Source organism: Macrobrachium nipponense, chromosome 43 (assembly GCF_015104395.2).
Source record: "Macrobrachium nipponense isolate FS-2020 chromosome 43, ASM1510439v2, whole genome shotgun sequence".
In the NCBI taxonomy this organism is placed as follows: domain Eukaryota; kingdom Metazoa; phylum Arthropoda; class Malacostraca; order Decapoda; family Palaemonidae; genus Macrobrachium; species Macrobrachium nipponense.
This window is the reverse complement of record NC_061104.1, coordinates 45,133,417-45,159,094: the sequence shown is the minus strand read 5'-3', so window position 1 is coordinate 45,159,094 and position 25,678 is coordinate 45,133,417. Positions and strand designations below refer to the sequence as shown.

At 44.8% G+C, this 25,678-nt stretch overlaps 1 protein-coding gene across 3 annotated transcripts in view; it reads left to right on the top strand.

Annotated features, from left to right (window-relative positions):
• Positions 1 to 19,621, top strand: part of LOC135213708 (uncharacterized) — a 107,551-nt gene extending 87,930 nt beyond the window's left edge. Inside the window, exons 9-10 of one of the 3 annotated variants that reach the window (XR_010314187.1) lie at positions 1,506 to 1,672; positions 19,013 to 19,621. Coding sequence is in view for 1 of the 3 variants with exons in the window: in XM_064247815.1 (XP_064103885.1) it covers positions 1,506 to 1,544 (39 nt within the window). In the remaining 2 variants the exon portion in view is untranslated. Of the gene's footprint in view, positions 1 to 1,505; positions 1,757 to 2,084; positions 2,586 to 19,012 lie in introns of those variants that run through there. The other 2 variants (XR_010314188.1, XM_064247815.1) reach the window with 2 other exon arrangements.
• Positions 19,622 to 25,678: the final 6,057 nt, after the last annotated feature.

Sequence of the window (25,678 nt, the reverse complement as noted above, 5' to 3'; positions counted from 1 at the left end):
CTCTCTCTCTCTCTCTCTCTTCAGGTAAAAACTTTGGTTTTGGAAAGACATAATACTAGAGTATAAATGGTAAACATGAATTTTACCATTAATTTGAACCATAAATGACATTACATTTCATTGATCTTAATACCTTATGATGGCTCTACCCTCTGCAAAAACACAAATCAGATTTTAGAAAAGCTTTTCGGTTTTCAGAATTTTGGATAAAGGATTATAAACTTATCTTTTATAAATAACCAAAGTAGTCTGTCTGGAGCAAATGCCTTTGCAAACTTGCAGAAATTTAAACAGTTTTTATGATAGATGCCTTATTTTGTTTGTTTCACTCATTAGTAGTTTGAGTGACTTTACTTCAGTAAGTTGTTTTTTTCAAGAGTTCAAGATTTTATTGCAACTTTGATTTACAAAATTACTATAAGCATTCAGCATTCTACAAAAGATGAATGTTGATGCAAATGTTCACGTATAATTGAAAATCATTATGATAATCTGTTCTACAGTTTCTTGATCAAAGGGGAATCCTTCGGAGGGCATCCAATTTGAGGAAAAAAGTGAGTAAGAACAACTATAACTAAAAGAAGACTGTATAGAGCAGGAAATGTTAGGACAATAGAAAATCAGCAAAATATTCCCATTTAATTAAGATATTAAACACAGACTTGTAATTTTGCACTTATTTCCTAAATAAAATGGTAGCAAAATGGTGTGCCAAGACTTAGGACATTGTTGTGGACTGTTAACTATATAAAAACTTCACACCTTCACACTACCATGTATATTTATAACAATATTTTCAACTTATATGCAAATAGGACAGTATGAGGATAGTAAAAGCAAGGACGGCCATAAGTAATGTCGATGGCTATTCTAGTTAGTACTCTTACATCAAAATGTCTGCGTTAGGGATCATAGCCAAAAATCCATTTAAATGAAAGGGGAATATAGTCTGTGGAGTGAATAGGTTTCTTTCACTAGCCTATAACCCTATCATCCATTTACTACCCATGCACATGTATATTACCAATTGTGCATAGAAATGAAAAAGACAAAATGCATATGAGGAGATAGATGCCAGTCAGAGGAGACATAAACAAAAGTCATGTGTGGATGAGAAAAATAATAGATTAATTAATTACAAAAAATGACATTCAAACGTAGGTCCTTTCTGAAGAGGTAATTGCTATCACTTGTGACCAGTTGGCAAAGCAACAGCAGGCTACCCATGGCACCAATTGTCACCTTTTTACACAAATACAATGCAAGGTTGTTAGCATTGAGAAGTCTTAATTATTTTTCATAACCATGTGACATTGATTTTTATACTTCCTCTTTCATAATCTCTTTAACATGACTTACATTTTTTATCTATTTCTAGCATTTCTTTGAGGCTAGCCTTTTGTTTGTGCTATTTCTACAGTTCTTCATAATTTTTTGTAGTTACTTGGAATTTGTTTATGTATACTGTACATTATGGATTGTATGTGTATGTTTTTATGTTACAGGCCATGTTGTGGAAGAACAGAATTTACGTCAAAGACTAGAAGCTCCAATACGCAGTGCACTAGCGGCAAATTTCACCATTGAAACTTCTACTATTAGTACAAATTTTAGTGAAGGGGTGTGACAAGAGTAATTGGGATAGTGAAGAGCTGAATATTATTGTGAAAAGGTATATATTTCCATCAGTTATTTATGTTACTGTAGTATACTGAATGTGGTTTGATGATATTTTAATAAAATTACCCCCGTTAATCATGTGAATGTAGGCAAATCCTCAGGTATTCATAGATGAGATAGCTGCCATATGTCTAGGCGCACCATTTAACTATTATACTAGTTTAAATTTATCACTATTAAGAAAAAAATATTTTTACCTGTAAGTACAATTGTGTGAAACAAGTTTTGTCATACAAACCCATTATGGTACTTTGCCTCGGTTTTGTTGGCGTGGGAATTCACTCATACACTCAAGCATTTTAATCTGATGTACCAGTAGTTTGGAAGGAAATGACTTCTACTATACTTAATTGCACTGACCAACAAATTTCAACAGCTACGAGAGCCAAATTTTTCTTTCACAGACTCATAAGATACTCTGTGACCAGATGCCTGACCAGGAATACCTTATACAATTCATGTGGAAAAACAGCATTTCAGTGCCAAAGCTAGCCAATCAACCACTAAATCCTTATCCTCCACAGCAGATACTCTGGCATCTCAGCAGGTTCTTCTCAGAGTTTACCCAGGGTCCCCATTTTTGCTGAGATGAATGGTGAGGTAGTTATTGGAATGAAGAATGTACAGTAGTACCTGGTATTTCGAACTTAATCCGTTCCAGAAGGCTGTTCGAAGTACTATTTGTTCGAAATATGAAACAAATATCCCCATAAGAAATAAAGGGAATCAGGATAATTCGTTCCAGCCAACCCAAAAAGTCCCCCTTTTCACAATTTTTCTATTATTAATGTGTTCAAAAGTTAAATCAAGAGTGTAAATTAATGAAACCGTACGTTATATGAAGTAAAATTTTTTGAAATTTTATTTTGTTCATGAACCTTACCTGCCAGATATATATATAGCTGTATTCTCCGAAGTCCGACAGAATTTCAAAACTCCCGGCACACGCAGTGGTCGGCCAGGTGGTAGTACCCATTCCCGCCGCTGGGAGGCGGGCGTCAGGAACCATTCCCATTTTCTGTCAGATATTTTCTGTCGCCGGTGCAGCCAAAAAGTGTTTTCTGCTCCTCCGTCATTGGATTTTGGAACTTTTGGTCACTTGAGTATCCCGATTGATTTTTGGTTATTTGATTTGGATCGGTGGTTAGGCATACGCTAATTGTGGATTGGTTTTGAATTTGGCTTGATTTTTCCTTAAACTTAAGATATCTGGATCTAGTTCGATTAGCGCCAAAGTATGTTGTGTGGAAGAATGCAAGGTGAGGCTACCGAAATCTTCGGTAAACCCTCATACAGTGTGCGCGAATTGTCGGAAACATGTTTGTATGTTTGATGATCGCTGCAATGAATGTGAGAGTATGTCTGATTCTGCGTGGAAGGCGTATGAATCGTATGTGTGTAAAATAGAAAGTGATAGGGTAAGGAGGAGTGTAACGCCAGTTACACATCCAGTGGAATTTATCCCTCCTAAACCTGTGATGCCTTCGGGCCCTACATTAGTGTCTGTGGAGGGTAATACCCTATCGATGATTCTTGAATCTTTGCGTAGCCTGGAATCAAAAGTGCAAGCATTAGAAGGTGTTAATAGTGCAGTGGTGTGTAGTGATAATGCTCCGAGTGTTGCGGAAGGGGGTTCGGACAACCGATCTGATGTTCCTTCGGCAAGACCTGTGGGCGCTTCCCAGGCTTCCAAAGTTCGTAAACGGATCTTGAAAGAGTGTTTTTCGTCATCAGAAACGTCCTCCCCGCGCAGCGGTTGGAGCTTTCGGAAGCGATCGCGCCTTTGAAGAGGGACAAGACGACTAGATGTCCCACAGGCGGCCGCCAACCTTTGATTCCTAAGAGGAGGACGCTGCACATCCGTAGCCCCTTCTGTTTTGCGGTCGTCTCCAGAACAATTCGAAGACTCTCACCACCGCAAAAGAGAGCAAAGGTGCAAGATGTCGCACGAGCGGCCGTCACCTTGGTCTTAGGGAGAAGGACGCTACACGTCCTTTCTCTTCTTCTGTTTTGCGATCGTCGCCGGAGAGGATGTCTTTTGACGACAATGCTTTTGAGCGCCCTGGTTGCGCTAAGGATATACCTGTGGCGGTCCATGTGAGAAGGAGGAGGGCTTCCCCTCGCCCCTCGTCTTCTCACAGGATCAGCCCTAAATCGAAGAAGATTGAGAATTTGCAACATCAAATTGCCTTATTGGTTGCAGAGAGAGGAAAAGTCACGTCACAGGAGGAAGGATGATAAGCTGCCAGTCAATAGATCCAGGCAGTCTCCTTCTCCTTCTTCTCATTGCCTCGCTCTTTCTCCTATTACCTCAACTTCGAGATTTCGTGCATGAAGGTCTGCAGAGCACGACGTTAAGGCGGCAGTGAGACTTGACGCCAGGCCTGACGCTCGGCTGGGCGCTCGGCTCGACGCCGGGCGGGGCGCTCGGCTGGATGCCAAGCGTGACGCTCGGCAGGACGCTCGGCTGGACGCTCGGCTGGACGCTCGGCTGGACGCTCGGCTGGACGCTCGGCTGGACGCTCGGCTGGACGATCGGCTTGACGCCAGACATGGCGCGCAGCTGGACGCACGACGTAATGTTTCTTCAGACATTCGCCGAGATTCGGAGGATAGTAATGAATCTCAAGAAGGAAACTTGTTGGAGGAATTAACTGAAGAACAATCATCAACAGTATCTTCAGATTACCAGGTCTTGGTTCAATTGCTTCGAACCTCCTTTGAAGAGAAGTTTAAACCTGAAGCCCCGCAGTCGCCTCCTTCACAATTGCTTTCGTCGAAGGCTATCAAGACTCCAGGATTGTTGAAGATGGCTACTTCATTATCAACAAAAGGGCTTTTAAGAAAATGCAGAATTGGATGGAGTCAAGAAAAGCCCGAAACAAGAACGCTTTCGCCCTACCCCCTTCAAGACTGACTGGCAAGGCAGGTCTTTGGTATGAGACAGGGGAGGAGATAGGTTTTAGAGCCCCCAGCCCCCCCCTCTTCGTCCAAGGTGACTTCGCTACCTTGGTAGATGCACCGAAGAGATCCCTTTTGTCGACAACGAAAGTGCCCTGGACCCTTTCTGAAATGGACCATCATATGAAGGGACTCTTCCGTACGATAGAAGTTTTCAACTTTTTGGATTGGTGTTTAGGGGTCTTGGATAACCGGTCGCGTAGTCCTGATTCGCTTAGCCTGGAGGAGCTGTCCAGCGTGCTTGCATGCATGGACAAGGCCGTCAGGGATGGTTCGGAGGAGTTGGCCATCGCATTCTGCACTTCGATTTTGAAGAAGAGAGCGGCCTATTGTGGTTTTACTGCAAAGGCGGTCTCTATCTCTCAAAAGGCAGAATTGTTGTATGCACCTCTTTCGAGCCATCTCTTTCCCCAGGCTATGGTCAAAGATCTGGCTGTCAGTCCACAAGAGAAGGCTACCCAAGACCTCCTAGCTCAGTCGGCAAAACGTACGGTTGTTTCTTCTACGTCTGCACGGATGCAACCTTTCAAGAAGCAGAAGCCCTTTCGAGGTGGAGTTTCCTCGAGAACATCTTCTCGAGGAAGTACATGTTCCAGAGGCAGAGTCTCGGCTAAGATCAGAGGAAAGAAATGAACCAGAGATCCTTCAGCTGCCAGTAGGACCCAGGCTTCGACTATTCTCAAAAGCTTGGATAGAGAGGAAGGCGGACAGCTGGTCGCTCAACGTCATCAAGCGGGGGTACAAGATTCCTTTCTTGAAACCTCCCCCACTGCATGACACCCAAGGATTTATCCCCTATTTACCATCAGGAGAAGCAACAAATCCTTTTCGATCTGCTCGAGCAGATGTTAGAAAAGAGAGCGGTGGAACAGGTTGTAGACCTGGAATCCCCAGGCTTCTACAACAGGATGTTCCTGGTGCCAAAACAGTCAGGAGGTTGGCGACCAGTCTTAAATGTGAGCAGTCTGAATCGGTTCGTACAGAAGCAGAAATTCAAGATGGAGACACCTCAGTCAGTTTTTGGGACCTTAAGACCAAACGATTGGATGGTTTCATTAGACCTTCAAGACGCGTATTGCCACGTCCCCATCCATCCACAGTCGATGAAGTATCTTCGGTTTGTCCTAAAAGGGACAGTTTATCAATTCAGGGCGCTTTGCTTCGGATTGAGCACGTCCCCTATGGTCTTCACGACTTTAATGAAGAACGTGGCGAGGTGGCTTCATCTTGCAAATATCAGTCTCTCTATGTACCTGGACGACTGGCTCATTCGTGCCTCCACTCAAACGCGGTGTCTGAAGGATCTTCAAACAACTTTATCGTTGGTGAAGTCCCTGGGACTACTGGTGAATTTCGAAAAGTCACATCTGATTCCAACCCAATCCATCCTGTATCTGGGGATTCAGATGGATTCAGTGGCTTTTCGAGCTTTTCTGTCCCAGGGGACGTCAGCAGTAATGTTTAGAACAAAGTGTCAGCCTTCCAATAATGGAAGATTCGTGCTCGGTGAGGGAATGGATGAGCCTGCTGGGGGACCATTTCCTCGCTGGAGAAGTTTGTTTCCTTTTTGGGAGACTGCACCTCAAGACTGCTACAATTTTTTCTCAAGGAAAATTGGAAAGAAACAAGAATCTGGATATGATCTTAAAAATTTCAGGAGAGGTAGTAAAACATCACTTAAAATGGTGGCTAGATCCAGTGAAGTTGTCGGAGGGCGTGTCTCTCAAGCTTCAGAGCCCCGACCTAGTGTTGTTCTCCGACACGTCCACCACGGGGTGGGGAGCAACATCAGGGGGGAAGAAGTGTCAGGCACCTGGAGAGGGGAACAGGTGTCCTGGCACATAAACCTAAACAATGGCAGCCATCTTTTTAGCTCTCCATTTTTCCAAGAAAAAGTCTCTCATCGAATAGTCCAAGTCAACTCAGACAACACCACAGCTCTGGCGTACTTGAAGAAGCAGGGAGGAACACAGTCTCGGTCCCTTTTTGCTCTGGCAAAGGAGATCTTGCTGTGGGCAAGGGCACTGGACGTCACGATCCTTACAAGGTTCGTAGCAGGAGTAGAGAACGTCCAGGCAGATCTCCTCAGCAGACGAGATCAACTTCTGCCAACCCAGTGGACTCTGCATCAGGAGGTATGCCAAGAGCTGTGGGGGTTATGGGGACGTCCGCTAGTGGACATCTTTGTGACGTCCAGAACGAAGAGGCTTCCACTGTACTGCTCCCCAGTACTCGACCCAGCGGCAGTGGCGATAGACGCACTCCTCTTGGGACTGACGGGGATGGGACCTGTACGCCTTTTCCCCGTTCAAGATCTTGGGGAAGTCATGAGAAAGTTTGCGGCGTCGGAAGGGACGAGAATGACTTTGATCGCCCCGTTCTGGCCGGCGAGAGACTGGTTCACAGAGGTCATGGCCTTCGTAGTAGACTTCCCGAGGACGTCTTCCAGTAAGGACAGATCTTACTCAGACAGCCCCACTTCGAGAGGGTACCACAGAAACCTCTCTGCTCTGAGTCTGACTGCATTCAGACTATCCAAAAGTTGGCCAGAGCGAGAGGCTTTTCTAGGTCAGTGGCGAAAGCTATTGCCAGTGCAAGAAGAGCTTCATCCAACGCAGTGTACCAATTGAAGTGGGCAGTCTTTAGGAGTTGGTGCAAGAAGAACGGCATTTCCTCCACCACGACCTCTGTGAGCCAGGGAGTGCTGGACTTCCTTTTATTATCCTGAGAAGGGAATCTAAAGCTTGCAGTCTCTACAATCAAGGGATATAGGAGTGTGCTTTCAGTTGTCTTTAGGCACAGAGGCCTGGACTTGGCGGACAACAGAGACCTTCACGATCTCTTGAGATCTTTTGAAACAACGAAGGTTCAACAACCCAGGTTGCCGTCTTGGAACTTGGATGTAGTTCTGAAGTTCCTCATGTCCAGTCCATTCGAACCTATGCATACGGCTTCCCTGAAGGATGTTACTAGAAAAGCTATCTTCCTGATTGCTCTGGCAACGGCGAAGAGAGTCAGCGAGGTGCAAGCAATTAGCAAATACGTGGGCTTTAAAGGTTATAACGCGGTCTGTTCCTTGAGCCCAACGTTCCTGGCAAAAAATGAAAATCCGTCCAACCCTTGGCCTAGACCTTCGAAATTAAGGGATGGCCGAAATCGTTGGGCACGAGCCAGAGAGAGTTCTGTGCCCTGTCAGGGCTCTCAAATTCTACCTAAAGAAGACTAAGGATTGTAGAGGTCTTTCTGATAACTTGTGGTGTTTGGTAAGGAAGCCAAATTTACCAATGTCAAAGAATGCTTTAGCTTTTTTCTTGAGGGACACCATCAAGGAATGCATTCATCCTGTCAAGACAGTGATATGAAAATGTTGAAGGTGAATGCGCATGAAGTGAGGGCTATTTCTACGTCGGTAGCCTTCTAAAAGAATATGGCACTCAATGACATCTTGAATGCCACATTTTGGCGTAGTAATTCAGTGTTTGCCTCTCACTACCTTCGGGAGGTGAGGACTACATACGAGAACTGTTACTCTTTGGGCCCATATGTTGCAGCAGACACTATATTGGGGACAGAGAATAGCACTCTTCCTATCATTTAGGAAATAATATGTTAGTTTGGACTTTTTAATTTTATTTCTTTTTATTTTTTATTTTTTAGTTTTATTATGTTTATTTAGGTGTTTAGTTTATTGTGGTCTTGGGTCGGCCGCCTTAGGCGGACTTCCCTCCATTAGCCTTGGTTATACGAAGTTTAACCAGATAGGCTAGGTCAGGTGGTAATGTTTTTGCTTCGCCCTCATAGTAGGGTAAAATGTTTTTGTCACATTGTGGTCATGTACCCGTTGACAAATCATCTGGAGCGCACCAGCTACATAGGTCACGTCCTTGCTAGGACCTCCAGTGAAGCATTAACAGCATTCGGTGTCTAATCAACACCTATATGATCTGTCACATTGTGGTCACGCTCCCTGTGACAGTTCATTAGAGCGCACCAGCTACACAGGTCACGTCCTTGCTGGCACCTCTAGGAATGCATTACCCAAAAATTGGAGGTCTATAATGTAGGATCTAGTTGTTTTGTGGTCACGCCCCCGTTGACAAATCCTCTAGAACTCAACAGCATCGCAGGTCACTACCTTGCTGGAGTCTCTAATAAACGCAGAAGCAGACTTGGGTGACGTACTCCACGAAGTTCAGCTATGCTAACAGGTTAAGGAACCAGGATATCAATCATGTAAATGGAATTGTTTCCCAAAATCAGAGTCTGTCTCCCCCTTCCTCCAAAGGTGGGATTCAGCTGTATATATATCTGGCAGGTAAGGTTCATGAACAAAATGATATTGTTATGATACAATAAAGTTTGTTCATACTTACCTGGCAGATATATATAATCAAAGTGCCCACCCACCTCCCCTCAGGAGACAGTGGCACTAGAAAAATCTGACAGAAAATGGGAATGGTTCCTGACGCCCGCCTCCCAGCGGCGGGAATGGGTACTACCACCTGGCCGACCGCTGCGTGTGCCGGGAGTTTTGAAATTCTGTCGGACTTCGGAGAATACAGCTATATATATATCTGCCAGGTAAGTATGAACAAACTTTATTGTATCATAACAATATCATTTTTTCTGTGTACGATTTACAAACTGTTTGGTAAAAATGGCACCGGCCGGCTGGGGGATGGAGGGAGGAGAGACGGGAACCCTTTTGAGCAAACTGAATTGATTGCAGTATGCAAAGGTTGATGACAAAATACATTTTATTCACATTAGGTACAAAGATGATTAAAGGAATCGATAGTTTGTGTGTGTCCGATTGTGTCAGAGAGTGAGAGAGTAATCAGTGTGTTTACACTTGGTTCTTAACCCTTTAATGCCGAAGGGGTATAATAAAAATCGTTTCCCGTATGCCGGCGGGGTCTGGGAGTGAGCGCCGAAGCGGAAAAAATGTTTGTTTCGATACGTAATACAAACCATCAGTCCTTTACATATAGGAGGGTAACTAGCGGCAGCTGGAATGGTCGTAAGCTTCGAACAAGGGAGTTCGGTAGTTAACTGCTTGTCCGATAGTGCGCGCGCAGCGCGACTGGGAGGTGAAGAATCACCTTTGCTTTTGGCCGTGTGTGTGGAGGATGTGTTCGTCATCGCTCTCTGCCCGCTTCATCGTCGTATGCTTTGGTTTTGTTGTGAATATTCTTCAACTTGGATTGTCAGTGTTTGAAAGTGAAATTGTAAGTACGTACTGTCTTTTTCATTTTTTTGATTTACATTGATTAATGGATCATCGGACAATGGAGCTATCCCCGTGCCCCCCCATCAACCGTAGAGTGTGCCCTGGGGTGGAGGGACGCAAGTGTGGGGTTGTCCGCTCCTTTCCGGAAATTGATCAACATGTCCTTTGCGCTCGGTGCCGAGGGCGTGAATGCTCTCGGGCCGAGCCGTGCAATGTCTGTGTTAATTGGTCGGAGGTGCATTGGGTGCTGTACGAGGGTAGGAAGAAGCGTAGACCTGCCAAGGAGTCGTTGGAAAGCTCTCTAGCGACTCCTTTGGTTACGGACACTTCGTCTTCTTTCCTGCCCCCGGCTCAGCTCCCGCGTATGGCACCTTCCCCTTCGGGGGGGGTTTCGAGGTGCTTCTCTTCGCCCGATCCGTCGAGCGTAGAGGAGGGCCCTCGTTACCCCGACGTGCAATTGTATTCGGGGTCTTCCGTTCGCTTGGGGTGGGGTTTGCCCCTCCCCGCGCGAGGGGGAACCCCTCCTGACCCGACTGTTGCTTTCTCAGGTGCTTCTGCTGCGGGGGACGACCTTGGCCAGGTGTGGGTGTCGCTGGGACTTCAGGGCACGCCAAGCATCCAGGGGCTGCTCCAGCATCTGGCGGTGACCACCACTACTACCATGATCTCGACTCCAGGGTACGCCGCCCCTCCTCACCTGGTTTACACCCTTCACGTGATGTCTGTGACGCCTACGCCCGCCGTGCAGGGCCCGATCGCTGCTGTGCCGAGGAGGGGCGTGCCTCCACCTCCCAGGTTCTTTGTGCTGCCAGCCTCAGACTTCCGATGCCCGAAGAGCTCACCCCTGGACCTGCCGCCGGTACCCAGGATGTCGCTGGCTGCTGCCCCGTCTCCTGGAGTACCTGCCCTGTCTGCTTTACCTGCCGCTCCTGCTGTTCCTGCTGCTCCTGCTGTTCCCGCACCTGCCAACGTCATTCTAGCCCGTGGTGTTGCTGCCCCAGACACTGGTCCTTCCGAACAGGTGCAGCCGGGCCCTGTTGCTTCAGCAACAACAGCCCCGACTCCATCCTGGATGGATGGAGGACTTGACGTCTCTCCTGAGGGAGCTGTCGAAGAAGAAGAAGAAGAAAGAGGAAGGTGTCGTTGTCGTCTTCGTCGTCTTCTTCGTTGCCTGCCGCCGCCTCTTCCCCTTCGACTTCCAAGGCTTCCAAGCCGAGGAAGAAGAAGGCTGCCTCCTCCCCCTCTAAGAAGGCTTCTTCGGGAACTTCTAAGGGCCCGTCCCACTCCGGTGGGATGGGGGGTCCTTCCACTGGACCTCCTAGGGCCCGTCTCTCCTTCCGCAAGGAAGAAGAAGACGGGGACCAGAGGGGTACCGGCTAAGACTGGTACTTCCTCGCCTGGTGCTAGGGGAGCTGCCGCTACACCAGTTTCCGGCTCGGCCTCTCGTTCGCGAGAGGTACCGAGTGTACGGTCGCCCACAGACAGGGATCGTCAGGGATCAGTTCCCTGGGCATCTGCAGCCGCCTTTTCCCGGTGGAAAAGTCTACGGGGGGCTGGCGCCCAGTGATAGATCTCTCTCCCCTGAACCGATTCATTCGCCAGTCTTGGTTCACGATGGAGACGGCACGTTCCGTGCTCGACTCCATCAGGGAGAACGATTTCATGCTTTCAGTGGATTTGAAGGATGCATATTTCCAGATACCCGTCCATCAATTCTCCAGGAAGTACCTCCGCTTCATCCTCGATGGGACGGCGTACCAATTCAGGGCACTTTGCTTCGGTCTCTCAACCGCCCCACAGGTGTTCACGAGAGTTTTCACACTGGTGTCTGCTTGGGCCCACTCGTCCGGGATACGTCTTCTGAGGTATCTCGACGACTGGTTAGTCCTGGCGAGCTCCCGCTCGCAGTTGCTATGGGACAGGGATCGGCTTCTCGAATTCTGCCACGATCTGGGGATCGTGGTGAACTTCGAGAAGTCAGATCTCGAACCCAAGCAGAGGATGAAGTACCTGGGTATGCTGATCAACACGGTAGCAGGGCGAGTCTTCCCCGCAGACTCTCGGATCAGCAGATTCAGGGAGGCAGCCGACCGGTTCCTGTCTCGGCAGGAACAGTCAGCTCAGCAATGGCAAGTCGTGATCGGCCACCTGTCGTCACTCGAGAAGTTAGTCCCTCGCGGGCGTCTTCACCTGTGGTCTCTTCAGTGGAGACTAAAGGAGAGTTGGTCACAGGCAGAGGACCCACCGTACTTCCCCGTGTCCCTCACGGAGGAGGTGAGGCAGGACCTAGCCTGGTGGTTGGACGACAGGAACCTCTTAAGAGGAGTGCCTCTCCGCACCCCCCCTCCCCGGAGATGTTGCTGTTCTCAGACACATCCACCGAGGGATGGGGATGTGGCGCACACCTGGAGGAGTTGCTGACTGCAGGAGTGTTGGACCATCACGACAAGCACCTTCACATCAATTTCCTGGAGCTCAAGGCAGCGTTCCTCGCTCTCCAAAAGTTCCAGGACCACTTGATGGGACACTCGGTGGTGTTGATGTGTGACAACACCACAGTAGTGGCATACGTCAACAAAAATGGGGGCCTAGTGTCCCTCCCGTTGCACCAGTTGATGCTGCAGGTGCATGTGTGGGCCGTGGCTCACTCAGTAGAGCTATCAGCCCGCTACATTCCAGGCAAGAGGAATGTAGTAGCAGACAAGCTCAGCCGTCGGGATCAGGTGATAGGGTCCGAATGGTCCCTACACCAGGACGTGGCGGAAAGGCTCTTCAACCTGTGGGGGCGTCCAGTAGTGGATCTGTTCGCCACCCGGCACAACAGAAAACTCCAGGTTTTCTTTTCAGCCGTGCCGGACCCATGGGCAGCTGCAGAGGACGCTCTCCAACACCCATGGGACAACCTCTTCGCCTACGCCTTTCCCCTGTTCAGCCTGATTCCCAAGGTGATCAGCCGAGTGCTGGCCACCCCGAATCTCAGGATGATCCTGGTGGCTCCCAAATGGCTCCAGGCCGTTTGGTATCCAGACCTGCTGGCTCTGCTTGCAGAAGCACCAAGAGAGATTCCCCCTTGGCACAACCTTCTCGTCCAGCCACACGTAGAACGGTACCACCGGGCAGTCCAGTCTCTACATCTTCACGGCTGGCTGTTATCCACGATCTCTTGCAAGCGAGAGGCTTTTCTCGCAGAGCAGCAACAGAGATGGTTGGACACGTCAGACAGTCCTCTGCAGCTGTGTACCAGGGAAAGTGGGCCGTCTTCTGTGGTTGGTGTCGTAGACAGGGTCTATCTCCTCTCAGAGCCACTCTTCAGCAGGTAGCGGATTTCCTCGTTTTTCTTCGCTGAGACAAGCTCCTCTTTGTCCCCACAGTCAAAGGATATAGAGCCGCCCTGGCACTGGTCCTGAAACTGAGGGGATTGGATATCTCGGACTCGTTCGAGATCTCCTTGCTTATGAGGAGCTTTGAGAGGTCTTGCCCACCCAGGGAACTCAGGCCCCCGGGGTGGAATGTGACTCTCGTCCTTTGGAGTTTGACTCGAAGACCCTGGCATCGGCGAAGAGAGTAGGGGAACTTCATGGTCTTTCGTTCGACATTAAACATTCCAGGGGATGGGGATCTGTGACGCTCTATTTCGTCCCGAACTTCGTAGCTAAGACTCAGAATCCGTCGATCCCTGACGACAGGTTCGAGTCTTTCACAATTCCCTCCCTATTGGATTTCACCGACAACGATACGGATGAGATGCTGCTTTGTCCTGTGAGGGCGCTACGACGCTATCTGAAGAGAATTCGACACCTCAGGCCTGAGTATCGACGCCTCTTCGTTAGCACTGGGGTGACCAAGAAAGAAGTATCCAATAACACACTTTCTTTCTGGCTACGTGAGGTAATCAGGAGGGCATACGAAGCTGATGGTAGCGACGACATCCGTACCCTTCGTCCGAGAGCCCACGAAGTCAGGAGCATTGGTCCTTCCCTTGCATTCCGCAAGAACTCCTCCGTGGCGCAGGTCCTGAAGGCAGGGGTCTGGGCCAACCAAACCACCTGCACCTCCTTCTACCTTTGGGATATTGCCCACAGGTACTCGGATACTTTTTCCTTGGGACCCGTGGTGGCTGCTCAACACGTTGTGTAGCTTACCCAGCACCCGAGCAGGCAGAGCAGCATCAAATCCTGGTGTGACTGCAAGAATGGATGAGTGAATGAGAGTGTGACTGGCTTCTCTTCCCCATCTTTTTCTCCCCTCTACCTGTGGGCAGAGGGACACGGTAGTCACCCCGCTGGAAAAGGACAAGATGCAGGTAAGCTACTCGACAGAGCCCCATCCTATCCCTGTCATTAGGGATAGGAGTGAATATCCACCACTTCCCCCAACAAGGGGGGGAAGTGGAAGCCAACTAGAGACAAACTTATAACTTTATGTTGCCTCTTGCAACAGGAACAAGTTCTTGCTTGCTAGTTTTAAGAGGTACGCTTGCCTCCCTCTTATTACTTGGGTCCAGAGGTTTGACCATTGATCCTGCGGTACATACCCCGATCAATTGGGCAGAGGCTAGGATCCCTCCCTCTGCTCTTACGACCAGGGAGGGAATCCAAGGTTGGGCGAACACCAGTCTGTTCTTAAGACTCAGATTCCTCCCACCAAGAAGTGAGTCTTCCTATTGTAAAAGGACCGATGGTTTGTATTACATATCGAAACAAATAACAATTTGTCGAAAATTGCATTTTTCCTAACTATACAAACCTGAGGTCCTTTACATATAGTCCCACCTCATGCCACCCCTCACTCTGCGTTTTTCCTGGGCCTAAAGCAAAAGTGATTCTTCACCTCTCAGTCGCTCTGCGCACGCACTGTCGGACAAGCAGTTAACTACCGAACTCCCTCGTTCGAAGTTTACGACCGTTCCAGCTGCCGCTAGTTACCTTCCTATATGTACAGGACCTCAGGTTTGTATAGCAAGGAAAAATGCAATTTTCGACAAATTGCCATTTTTTTCAAAAAATCACAGCACGCTTAATCTTCAAGATTAAGAGTTAATTTTTGGCTCCTTTTTTTGTCATTGCGTGAAGTTTAGTATGCAACCATCAGAAATGAAAAAAAATATCATTATCATATATAAATACAGTAGTACCTCGAGATACGAAATTAATCAGTTCCGAGGCGCCCTTCGTATCATGAGGTTTTCGTATCTTGGACCACATTTTACATGTAAAATGGCTAATCCGTTCCAAGCCCTCCAAAAACACCCCAGTAAATTTCATAATAAAGGTAAATTGACCTATAAACAATGAAATACTACAACAATTTGGACCATTCAATACCTAAATTAATAACAAAATGCAAAATAACCTGTAAATAAAGTGTATTAGTGTACATGGTATACAAGAAATACTGTACGTAAAATGTGGAAGCTTACCTTTCGAGTGAGGCTATCTCCGAAAGTGGCGACAGAGGAGGACAAACGGCAGATACGTACACTTAACTTTACGAAACACATAAAAAATGTCAGAAAAACAAACTAAACTTTACAAAACACATTAACAAAACTGTAACACTTAACTTTACAAAAAACTTAAAATAAAATTTATTTTGTCTTTTTTTTTATTTTTACATTTCTTTTTACCTTTTTATTCTTTACGTAATTTCAATTTCTTCACCACCGAATGGATGCCAGTCCGTTTACGGAATTTTTAGAACCACCCATGAGAAGCCTTGAACTCTGGGGTTGCCGTTGATGTCCCCTCTCCGCCGTTGTCTTTGGCTTGGGCAATCAAATCTCCGAAAATAGTGCTGGCCTTCTGGCAGATTGCCGTCTCGGTTATCGTATCGTCATCGATTTCTTTGTCCTCAATCCATACAAGAAGCAGCCCTTCCATTTCAATATGCACATGGCTCCTCTTGTTGGACAAAATAGTCACGCCCTTGGAAGGTGTAGCTGCTTTGATGGCTTCCTTCTCCTTAAGGATGGTGCCTATCGTCGACGGATTTTGGCCGTTTCTTAGCGTCACACTCAACCGCAAGCCAGCTTCATACTTTTTTATTATCTCCATTTTTGTCTCCATAGAAAGCATTCTCTTCTTTCTGTGAACTTCAGCAACTTTCTTGGGACCCATGACTATACTGTACGTAATTAAGTTATGTAGTACGTATACTAATTAGGTTCTCACACAACACGATAAAGTAGCACAACGAAATCACTAACGAATTTACGTTACTAAACGAAATCGTTGGACCGAACGAATGCCGCGTGCGTACGATAAAAATTCTGGTACGAAGTGGCTGAGTTAGGCATGCCGCCACGTACGTATAAGATGCATGATGGGAGGGATGCTGTCCAATAGGAGAGAAGGATCTCATGGCGGTGGCTAGCATCAGGAACCAATGGGAGAGCAGGAGGATGGTGGCGAGTCTACTAGAACTAAGATGGCGGCGCGCGGCGCGAGTTTCAAAATTGTTATCGGGCGAATCTCGGACTTTCAGAAACCTATCGTATCTTGAAAACTTTTCGTATGTAGAGCCGTTAAATTTTTCGCATTGGCTTTTGTATCTCGAGTTTTTCGTAAGTTGAGCCTTTCGTATCTCGAGGTACCACTGTAATGGGATATATAACGCAAAAAAAAAAATTCATATATAATTGTATTCAAATCGCGCTGTGAGCAAAATGGTTAAAGCTAATGAGTTAATTTTTTTCCGTTGTATTGTACACTAAATTGCGATCATTTTGGTATATAGCACATTGTAAAACGATCAAGGCAACACAGAGAAAATATTATCACAAAATGATGCATGAATTCGTAACGAGCGGACGTAAAAAAAAGCTGTTTTCATAAATTCACCATAAATCGAAATATTGTGCTAGAGACTTACCGTTTATTGCAAAATGAAGGTAATTGATTGAATATTACTAGACTGTAAGTGTTGTAGCTTACAATTGCAGTTTCCTACCATTTCGGTCGAGTTTATTATTTATATGAAAATATTTCAAAACTGATAAAAGCTACAACCATAGGTTGTGTATTGTTGTATTCTACATGAAATTGCGCACATTTTCATATATAAAACTTTATGTAACGGCTAATTTAAAATGGTGCAAACATTACGACAATCGGACAAAAATATTTCTGATTTTTTTCGGAAAAGTTACCGCGCGGGCGTAAGGAAAAATTTTTTTTTTCATAAATTCACCATAAATCGAAATATTGTGCTAGAGACTTCCAATTTGTTGCAAAATGAAGGTAAATGATTGAATATTACTAGAATATAAGAGTTTTAGCTTACAATTGCGTTTTTTGACCATTTCGGTAGAGTCAAAGTTGACCGAAGGTTGAAATTTTGGCACTTATCGGTTATTTTATATGAAAATATTTCAAAACTGATAAAAGCTACAACCATGAGTTGTTTTTTGTTGTATTCTACATGAAATTGCGCACATTTTCATATATAATACTCCATGTAACAGCTAATCTAAAATGGTGCAAAAATTATGTCAAAGTGACGAAATAATTTCTGAGATGTGTCGCTGATACTTTTTAGTGCGATAAGAAAGAAATTCGCTCTTGCGCGCCTGCTTAACGATTGCAAACAAAACAACGCCTTGATCTGTGAGCTCCCAGCATTCCCCAAGGCGCATGATTCAAAAGTTTTTGCTTAGTAGGCCTATAACTATTTTTCCGCGAATTTTTAAAAAAAAAAACTAAAAACTTTATATCGACGTACCATACGTCCGAAAAAAGAAAAAACCGATCGGCACCCAACAGACAATTTATATCAACGTTTAATACGTCCAATCGGCGTTAAAGGGTTAAGTGCATGAAATAGATTAATAATGCCACAATACATCAACTTACTGTTGGCAAACGGCAGACTTTTAGAACAAACGTGAGGATTTTACAAACACATAAGTAATAAGTCAAGAATGCAAGAAAAGGAAAGAGAAATAAAATAACTTTTCACAAGGAAGCCATTTAAACAAACAATCAAAGGTATGCAGAAGCTGAAAGTGACGCCAGTTTGTTTATTACAGAGGTGAGTTACTTTTACAGTAGTAGAAATATCGTAAAAAGCAATTATCACTAGATTGGTATTTTACCGTAACAAAAATAAAAGTGATTTGGGCAGAGCGAGTGTAAGTGAAAGAAATGGGGGAATAATTATCCCAGATCAGCTAATGGGAAAGGGAAGCAGAGCTGGTCTTCTCTCTCTCTCTCTCTCTCTCTCTCTCTCTCTCTCTCTCTCTCTCAGCTCACCGAACACTGACTCGAGCAAGCCTTTTTTTTACAGTGTTGCATTTGTTTTCATGTTTTATCACTATGTTAAATTTATTGTGAAATATTTTTTATGTGAATTGGTACTGCTTTTATGTACATATTATAGTAAAGATTTTACTGTCTCTTCTTCTTTCCTCAACAATACCACGAGCATGATAACTTAAAATCATTCATTCATTATTCCTAAAAAATATAAACGCTATCTCCCTCTACATCAAGTTAGCTGTGTATCACCGCAATAACGAATGATTTTGTTAATCATTTGTGCTAAGTTTTATTGTGAAAAGCTTTGTTCTTTTATTTACCATTTTGTTAATATTGTTCAACTCAAGGTCCAAAGAGTGTAAGAGTTCTTGTCAGCCCTGACCCAAAATAAGCTTCTGCCAGGTCGAGAGCATGAAGTCAACTCAACCTCGCCTTAAACTACAACGAGGAAGGTCCTTTATTAATCCAATGGACAACAGCAAATACTATTTGTGTTTGCGGATGCTCTACATCTAGTTTAGCTTTTTAGAAATAATTCTCTTGACCATGGATTCATATTGCCGGATGGTACAGTTGCCTGAAAGTGTTCCTTTACGCCGTCCTCTTCTGTTTCATGATAATTGTCTGGTAACACAGCAATGAAGCCTGTTTGTCTTGTAACAACAGATGTGAATGGTCGAGCTATTGGGTGCCAATGTTCATATTTTCTAATCACTACTGTAGACAATATGTTAATGATATACAAATAATAGTTCACATTACCAGTGAACTGAGTCAATGTTAAACAAATAGAAAAATAGTATAGTAACAGAGCAATAAAAATAGCAGTGGTAGAAATCATATTCAGTCCTTATTAACTATAATAGTCAACCTTTGTTCCATTCAGGTGTGGCTGTGCAGGCGCTTGCTGGGATCCTACTTTGTTCATGGTAGATCATTATTAGGTGTCAATTTCAGAATGTTATTTGAATGGAAATACGCTTTGGATGTACACAATTCATCCATTTATAAAGTAATGAAATTATAAACCGCAAATAACAAGACCTATAAATATAATTTCATAAAGGCAATTATGATAGCCATTGACAGGTCATGATGTGGAAGGCTTTCAGGAAAAATTATAGACCACCAGATGTATAAAGGAACTAATGTATCCAGTGTGTCACTCAATACCTGTTTTTTATTAGAGCCACTTCTCACCAGAGTAGCGTAGATGGAAATTTCTTTGGCCAGTATTCAACTTGAGTCATCTGAGTAATAACACACCTTAACCACCCTGATGGTCCTTATATACCAACCCAAGAGTGGATAAAAAGGAATAGTTTGCAGTCGATATGAGTTTTCATTTCAGCCTTTCGTCTCTTGGGATTCATGACTGGATTTCTTGTCGCTTCAATCTCGAATTTGTCGACTATTTATGATCCTGTGGATTTGTCAGTTCAATGAATTCAAGATAAAATTGGCTATTTTTACGTCCTTGTCCATTAATTTTTTTTTAATTTTTAATAAAATCTTAATTGAAACTGAATTTGATTATTTTTTTGTTTGTGAAAATGAGCACCAAACTAATCTTGAAGGGAACATGTAGTTCATTTGGCTACATCCACTATAATTGTTATTCATTCTTTTTCATGTTCAACGAGTATTGTTTCTGATTCCAGTAATTGCAGCTTTGTATTATCCTGACCCTTCCCTGATTAGAGCATCAGTGTCGATTTTTGCTTTCCTTATCGTTAGGATCAAATTAAATGAGCGTCCGTTTAACCAACGGCTTCCCCACCCGCCATTACTGATTCTCCAGACACCTCCTGTCCCTTACCTATCCTCCAGTCCCACCCTCCCTCCATCCTCAGGTAGCCCTGCAACCTCCCAGGTCACTCCTCACGAGATGTGGTGTTGAAAAATGAGTAATCCTAATATTTTAATGGTCACATGACCATTCTTTCCCCTCTTTTACAAAGCTCTGGAACTGCAGTCTAATAAGTTCTGTTTGCCTTTGCTTAATGGGAGGGGGTTTTGGTTTGGTCACAGCACCAAACTCATTCATTCTCCTCATGATTAGAAAGCAGCAGTACTTAGGTCTAACAGAATTTAGTGTTGCCCTTGACGTGGTAGCCAAAAGGCTTCTACAAATTACTGACCTGTTATTTAATTTTCTGAGTAAATTTGATTTGACTGGCATTTCACCAAGCTTAATTTTCCTTTCAAAGCAATGAAATTGGTTACAACCTATTATATATGTTTATAAGATGCAGATAAAGCTTTCTGACAGCTCAGGATATAATTATGAGATGAAAGTGTTTTTGAAAGTAAAGCAACAGGGTGCACAAACTTTTTGTTCCTTCTTTTGGTGCTTTTCCTGTCAATTATAAACATCTTAAGCAGGTCAACACCAACCAAACCTACATATGAGAAGTGAAAGACATTTTACATGCACACACTGCACTGAAGGTAGTGTAGAGACCATGAGGCTGGATTCTTCTGACCTTAGCCTAGGCCTATGTCTGACATCGGAATACCATGACTGACACTGACATAGTCTCTTTGTCTTCAACCCTCGAAAATTTAGGCAGAGGCCACAATTTATGTAATGTATGTCATTGTTTTGATACTAAAAGGGCAGATTCTTCTGACCTTGGCCTAGGCCTACATGTAGAGCAGGACATTCATTGAATGACTCATTACCTTAGTTTAGGGTTCTATGTCCTACATGGTTTAATCTGAAGCTGCAATATATTTGATGTGTTTTAATAGAGACTAAACACTGTTCTGCATTGAAGTCTCCAGGCATATAGATAACTACTTACTGAAGAGCAAGTAGCATTGAAGTCTCCAGAAATATGGACAACAACATAACCCTTATTACACAGGTAAATATATCAATATGCAGCTAATCAAGCTGGGTAAACTTTGAGGTGGGCCAGTTTATGAAACAATGCATCAATGGAAAGAGGAAGATATGCAGGAAAATTGATAACTACTTACTAGGGAGTAGCATTGAAGTCTCCATGAATATAGATAACTACTTACTGTAGGCAGCATTGAAGTCTCCATGAATATAGATAACTACTTACTGGAGAGAAGCTTCGAAGTCTCGAGGAATATAGATCACTACTTACTGGAGAGAACCCTTGAAGTCTCCAGGAATATGGATAACTACTTACTTGAGGCAGCACTGAAGTCTCCATGAATATGGATAACTACTTACTGGAGAGAAGCATTGAAACCTCAATGAATGAAGATAACTACTTGCAGGAAAGAGGTATTGAAGTCTCCAGGAATATGGATAACTACTTACTGTAGGGAGCATTGAAGTCTCCATGAATATAGATAACTACTTACTGGAGAGAAGCATCGAAGTCTCATGGAATATAGATCACTACTTACTGGAGAGAACCATTGAAGTCCCCAGGAATATGGATAACTACTTACTGGAGGCAGCATTGAAGTCTTCAGGAATATGGATAACTACTTACTGTAAGGAAGCTTTGAAATCTCCAGGAATATGGATAACTGCTTACAAGAGAGAAGCATTGAAGTCTCCATTAATGTAGATAACTACTTACAGGAGAGAAGAATTGAAGCCCCCAGGAATATGGATAACTACTTACTGGAGGCAGCACTGAAGTCTCCAGGGATGTTGATAACTACTTACCGGAGGCAGCATTGGAGTCTCCACTAATATGGATAAATCCTTACTGGAGGCAGCATTGGAGTCTCCAGGGATGTAGATAACTACTGACAGGAGAGGAGCATTGAAGTCTCCAGGAGTATAGGTCACTACTTACTGGAGGCAGCATTGAAGTCTCCAGGAATATGGATAATTACTTACTAGAGGCAGCATTGAAGTCTCCAGGAATATGGATAACTACTTACTGGAGGCAGCATTGGAGTCTCCAGGAATATGGATAACTACTTACTGGAGGCAGCATTGGAGTCTCCCTGAATATGGATAACTACTTACTAGAGAGAAGCAATGGAGTCTCTAGGGATGTAGATAACTACTTACTAGAGGCATCATTAAAGTCTCCAGGGATATAGATAATTACTTACTGGAGGAAGCATTGAAGTCTCTAGGAACATGGATAACTACTTACTGGAGGCAGCATTGGAGTCTCCAGGAACACAGATAACTACTTACTGGAGGCAGCATTGGAGTCTCCAGGTCACAGATAACTACTTACTGGAGGCAGCATTGGAGTCTCCAGGGATGTAGATAACTACTGACTGGAGAGGAGCATTGAAGTCTCCAGGAGTATAGGTCACTACTTACTGGAGGCAGCATTGAAGTCTCCGGGTATAATGGATATACCTTAACCTAGGGATGGGCAGGCATAGGAAGGTTCTCCAGAACTATTGGACTTAACTTACTGCGCAGCATTGAAGTCCCAGGAATATGGGATAACTACTTACTTTGGAGGCAGCATTGGGGAGTCTCCAGGAATATGCGATTAACTACTTACTGGAGGAGCATGGGGAGTCTTCCCTGAATTATGGATAACTACTTACTAGAGCGAAGCAATGGAGTCTCTAAGGGATGGTAGATAACTACTTACTAGGGAGGCATCATTAAAAGTCTCCAAGGGATTAATAGATTAATTACTTACCTGGAGGAAGCATTGGTGAAGTTCTAGGAACAATGGATAACTACTTAACTGGAAGGGCAGCATTTGGAGTCTCCAGGAACACAGATAACTACTTACTGGAGGCAGCAGTGGAAGTTCTCCAAGGTCACAGATTACCTACTTACTGGAGGCCAGGCATGGTAGGTCTCCAAGTCACAGATAACCTACTTTACTGGAAGGCAGCATTGGGAGTCTCCAGGTTAACAGATAACTACTTATGGAGGGCAGATTGGAGTTCTCCAGGATGTTAGATAACTACGATGGGAGAGGAGCATTGGAAGTCTCCAGGTGAGTATAGGTCACTACTACTGGAGGCAGCATTGAAGTCTCCGGAATATGGATAATTAGCTTACTGAGGACAGGCCATATCGAAGGGTTCTCCAGGAATATGGATCAACTACCTTACTGGAGGGCAGCATTGAAGAGTCCCTCCAGGAATAATGGATAACTACTTACTTGGAGGGGCAAGCATTGGGCAGAGTCCTCCCTGAATATGGATAACTACCTTTATAGGAGAGAGCAATGGAGTCTCTAGGGACTGTGTAAGATAACTTCTTATGGAGGCATTCATTAAGTCCCAGGGATTAGGTAGGATTAATACTTACTGGAGGCGCATTGGAAGTCTCCAAAGGAACACGGATAATCATTACTGGAAGGCGAGCATTTGGAGTATCCAGGTCACAGATAACTACTTACTGGAGGAGCATTGGAGTCTCCAGGTCACAGATAAACTACTTACTGGAGGCAGATGGAGTCTCCAGGTCTCAGATAATACTTACCGAGCAGAATTGGAGTCTCCAGGAACACAGATACCTACTTACTGGATGCAGCATGGGATGTCCCCAGTCACCAGATAAACTACTTACTGGAGGCAGCATTGAAGTCTCCAGGTCACAGATAAACTACTTACTGGAGGCGCATTGAAGTCTCCAGGGGAACACAGAGAACTACTTACTGGAGGCAGCATGGGAGTCTCCAGGTCACAATAACTACTTACTGGAGGCAGCATTGAGTCTCAGGTCACAGATAAACTACTTACGGGAGGCAGCATTGGGGAGTCTCAGGTCACAGATAACTACTTACTGGAGGCAGCATTGAGTCTCCAGGGCACAGATAACTACTTACTGGAGCAGCATTGGAAGTCTCCAGGTCACAGATAAATACTACTGGAGACAGCATTGAAGTCTCAGGAACACAGATAACTTACTACTGGAGGCAGCCTTGGAGTCTCCATGGGTATCAGATAAACTACTTACTGGAGACAGCATTGACGTATCCAGGTCCAGATAAATACTACTGGAGCAGCATTGGAGTCTCAGGTCTCAGATAACTACTTACTCGGAGGCAGCATTGAATCTCCAGGTCACAGATAACTACTTGTGGAAGGCGCATGGAGTCTCCAGGTCACAGATAAACTACTTACTGGAGCAGCATTGAAGTCCAGGTCACAGATACCTACTTACTGGAGGCAGCATTGAAGTCTCCAGGAACAAAGTACTACTTACTGGAGGCAGCATTGAAGTCTCCAGAGTTAACAGATAACTACACTGGAGGCAGCATTGGAGCTCCAGGTCACAGATAACTAACTTACTGGAGGCAGAATGAAAAGGTCTCCAGGCACAGATAGGACTACTTACGGAGCAGCATGAAAGTCTCCAGGGTCACAGATCAACTACTACTGGAGCAGCATGAAGTCTCCGGGACCACAGATAATACTTACGGAGTCGGCATGGGGAGTCTCCAGGTCACAGATAACTACTTCTGGAGGAAGCAGCATTGAAGTCTCCAGGTCACGAGATAACTACTTACTGGGGAAGGCAGCTTGAATCTCCAGGTCACAGATAACTACTTACTGGAGGCAGCATTGAAGTCTCCAGAACACAGATAACTTTACTGGAGCAGCATGGAAGTCTCCAGGGGTCACAGAAATATTAACTACTTAACCTGGAGGCAGCATTGAAGTCTCCAGGTCACAGATAACTAATTAATGGAGGCAGCATTTCATCTCCAGGCCAGATAATACTTACTTGGAGCAGCATTGGATGTCTCCAGGTCATCAATTAACTACTTACGAGGAAGAACAGCATTGAAGTCTCCACAGGAACACCAGGATAACTAACTTACTGTGGAGGCAGCAATTGGAGTCTCCAGGTTCTCAGATAACTACTTACCTGGAGGCAGCATTGGAAGTTCTCAGGTCTCAGATACTACTTACTGGAAGGCAGCATTGGGAGTCCTCCAGGTCAAGATAACTAACCTTTACTGGGAGGCAGGCAAGCATTTGAATCTCCAGGAACGGCACGGATAACTACTTCTGGAGGCACCTTGGAAGTCTCCAGGTCACAGATAAAACTTACTGGAGGCAGCATTGGAACAAGGCTCCAGGGTCACAGAGACCTAACTTACCTTGGAGGCGAGTTAGGAGGTAAGCATTTGGAAGTCTCCGGGAAAACGAAACTACTTCTGGAGGCAGCATTGAAGTTCTCCAGGTCCCAGATAACTACTTGTGGAGGCACAATTGGAAGCTCCAAGGCACAGATAACCTACTTCTGGAGGGCAGGCTTGGAATCCTCCAGGCAACGAATAAATAATTACTGGAGGCAGCATTGAATCTCCAGGTTTACAGATAAAACTACTTCTGGAAGGCAGCATTGGAAGTCTCCAGGTCTAACAGGATAACTGCTTTTACTAGGAGGCAGCATTGAAATTCTCCAGGTCAAAGATAAACTTACTTTACTTGGAAGGCAGGGCAAGGTTGGTCTCCAGGTGTCACAGGATTAACCTAAACTTACTGGAGGCAGCATTGAAGTCTCCAGGAACACAACAGGGGAATTAACTACCTTCCTGGAAAGGCGCATTGGAGTCTTCCAGGTCCCAAGAATAACTTATTAACTGGAAGGCAGCATTGGAAAGTTCCGGTCACAGAT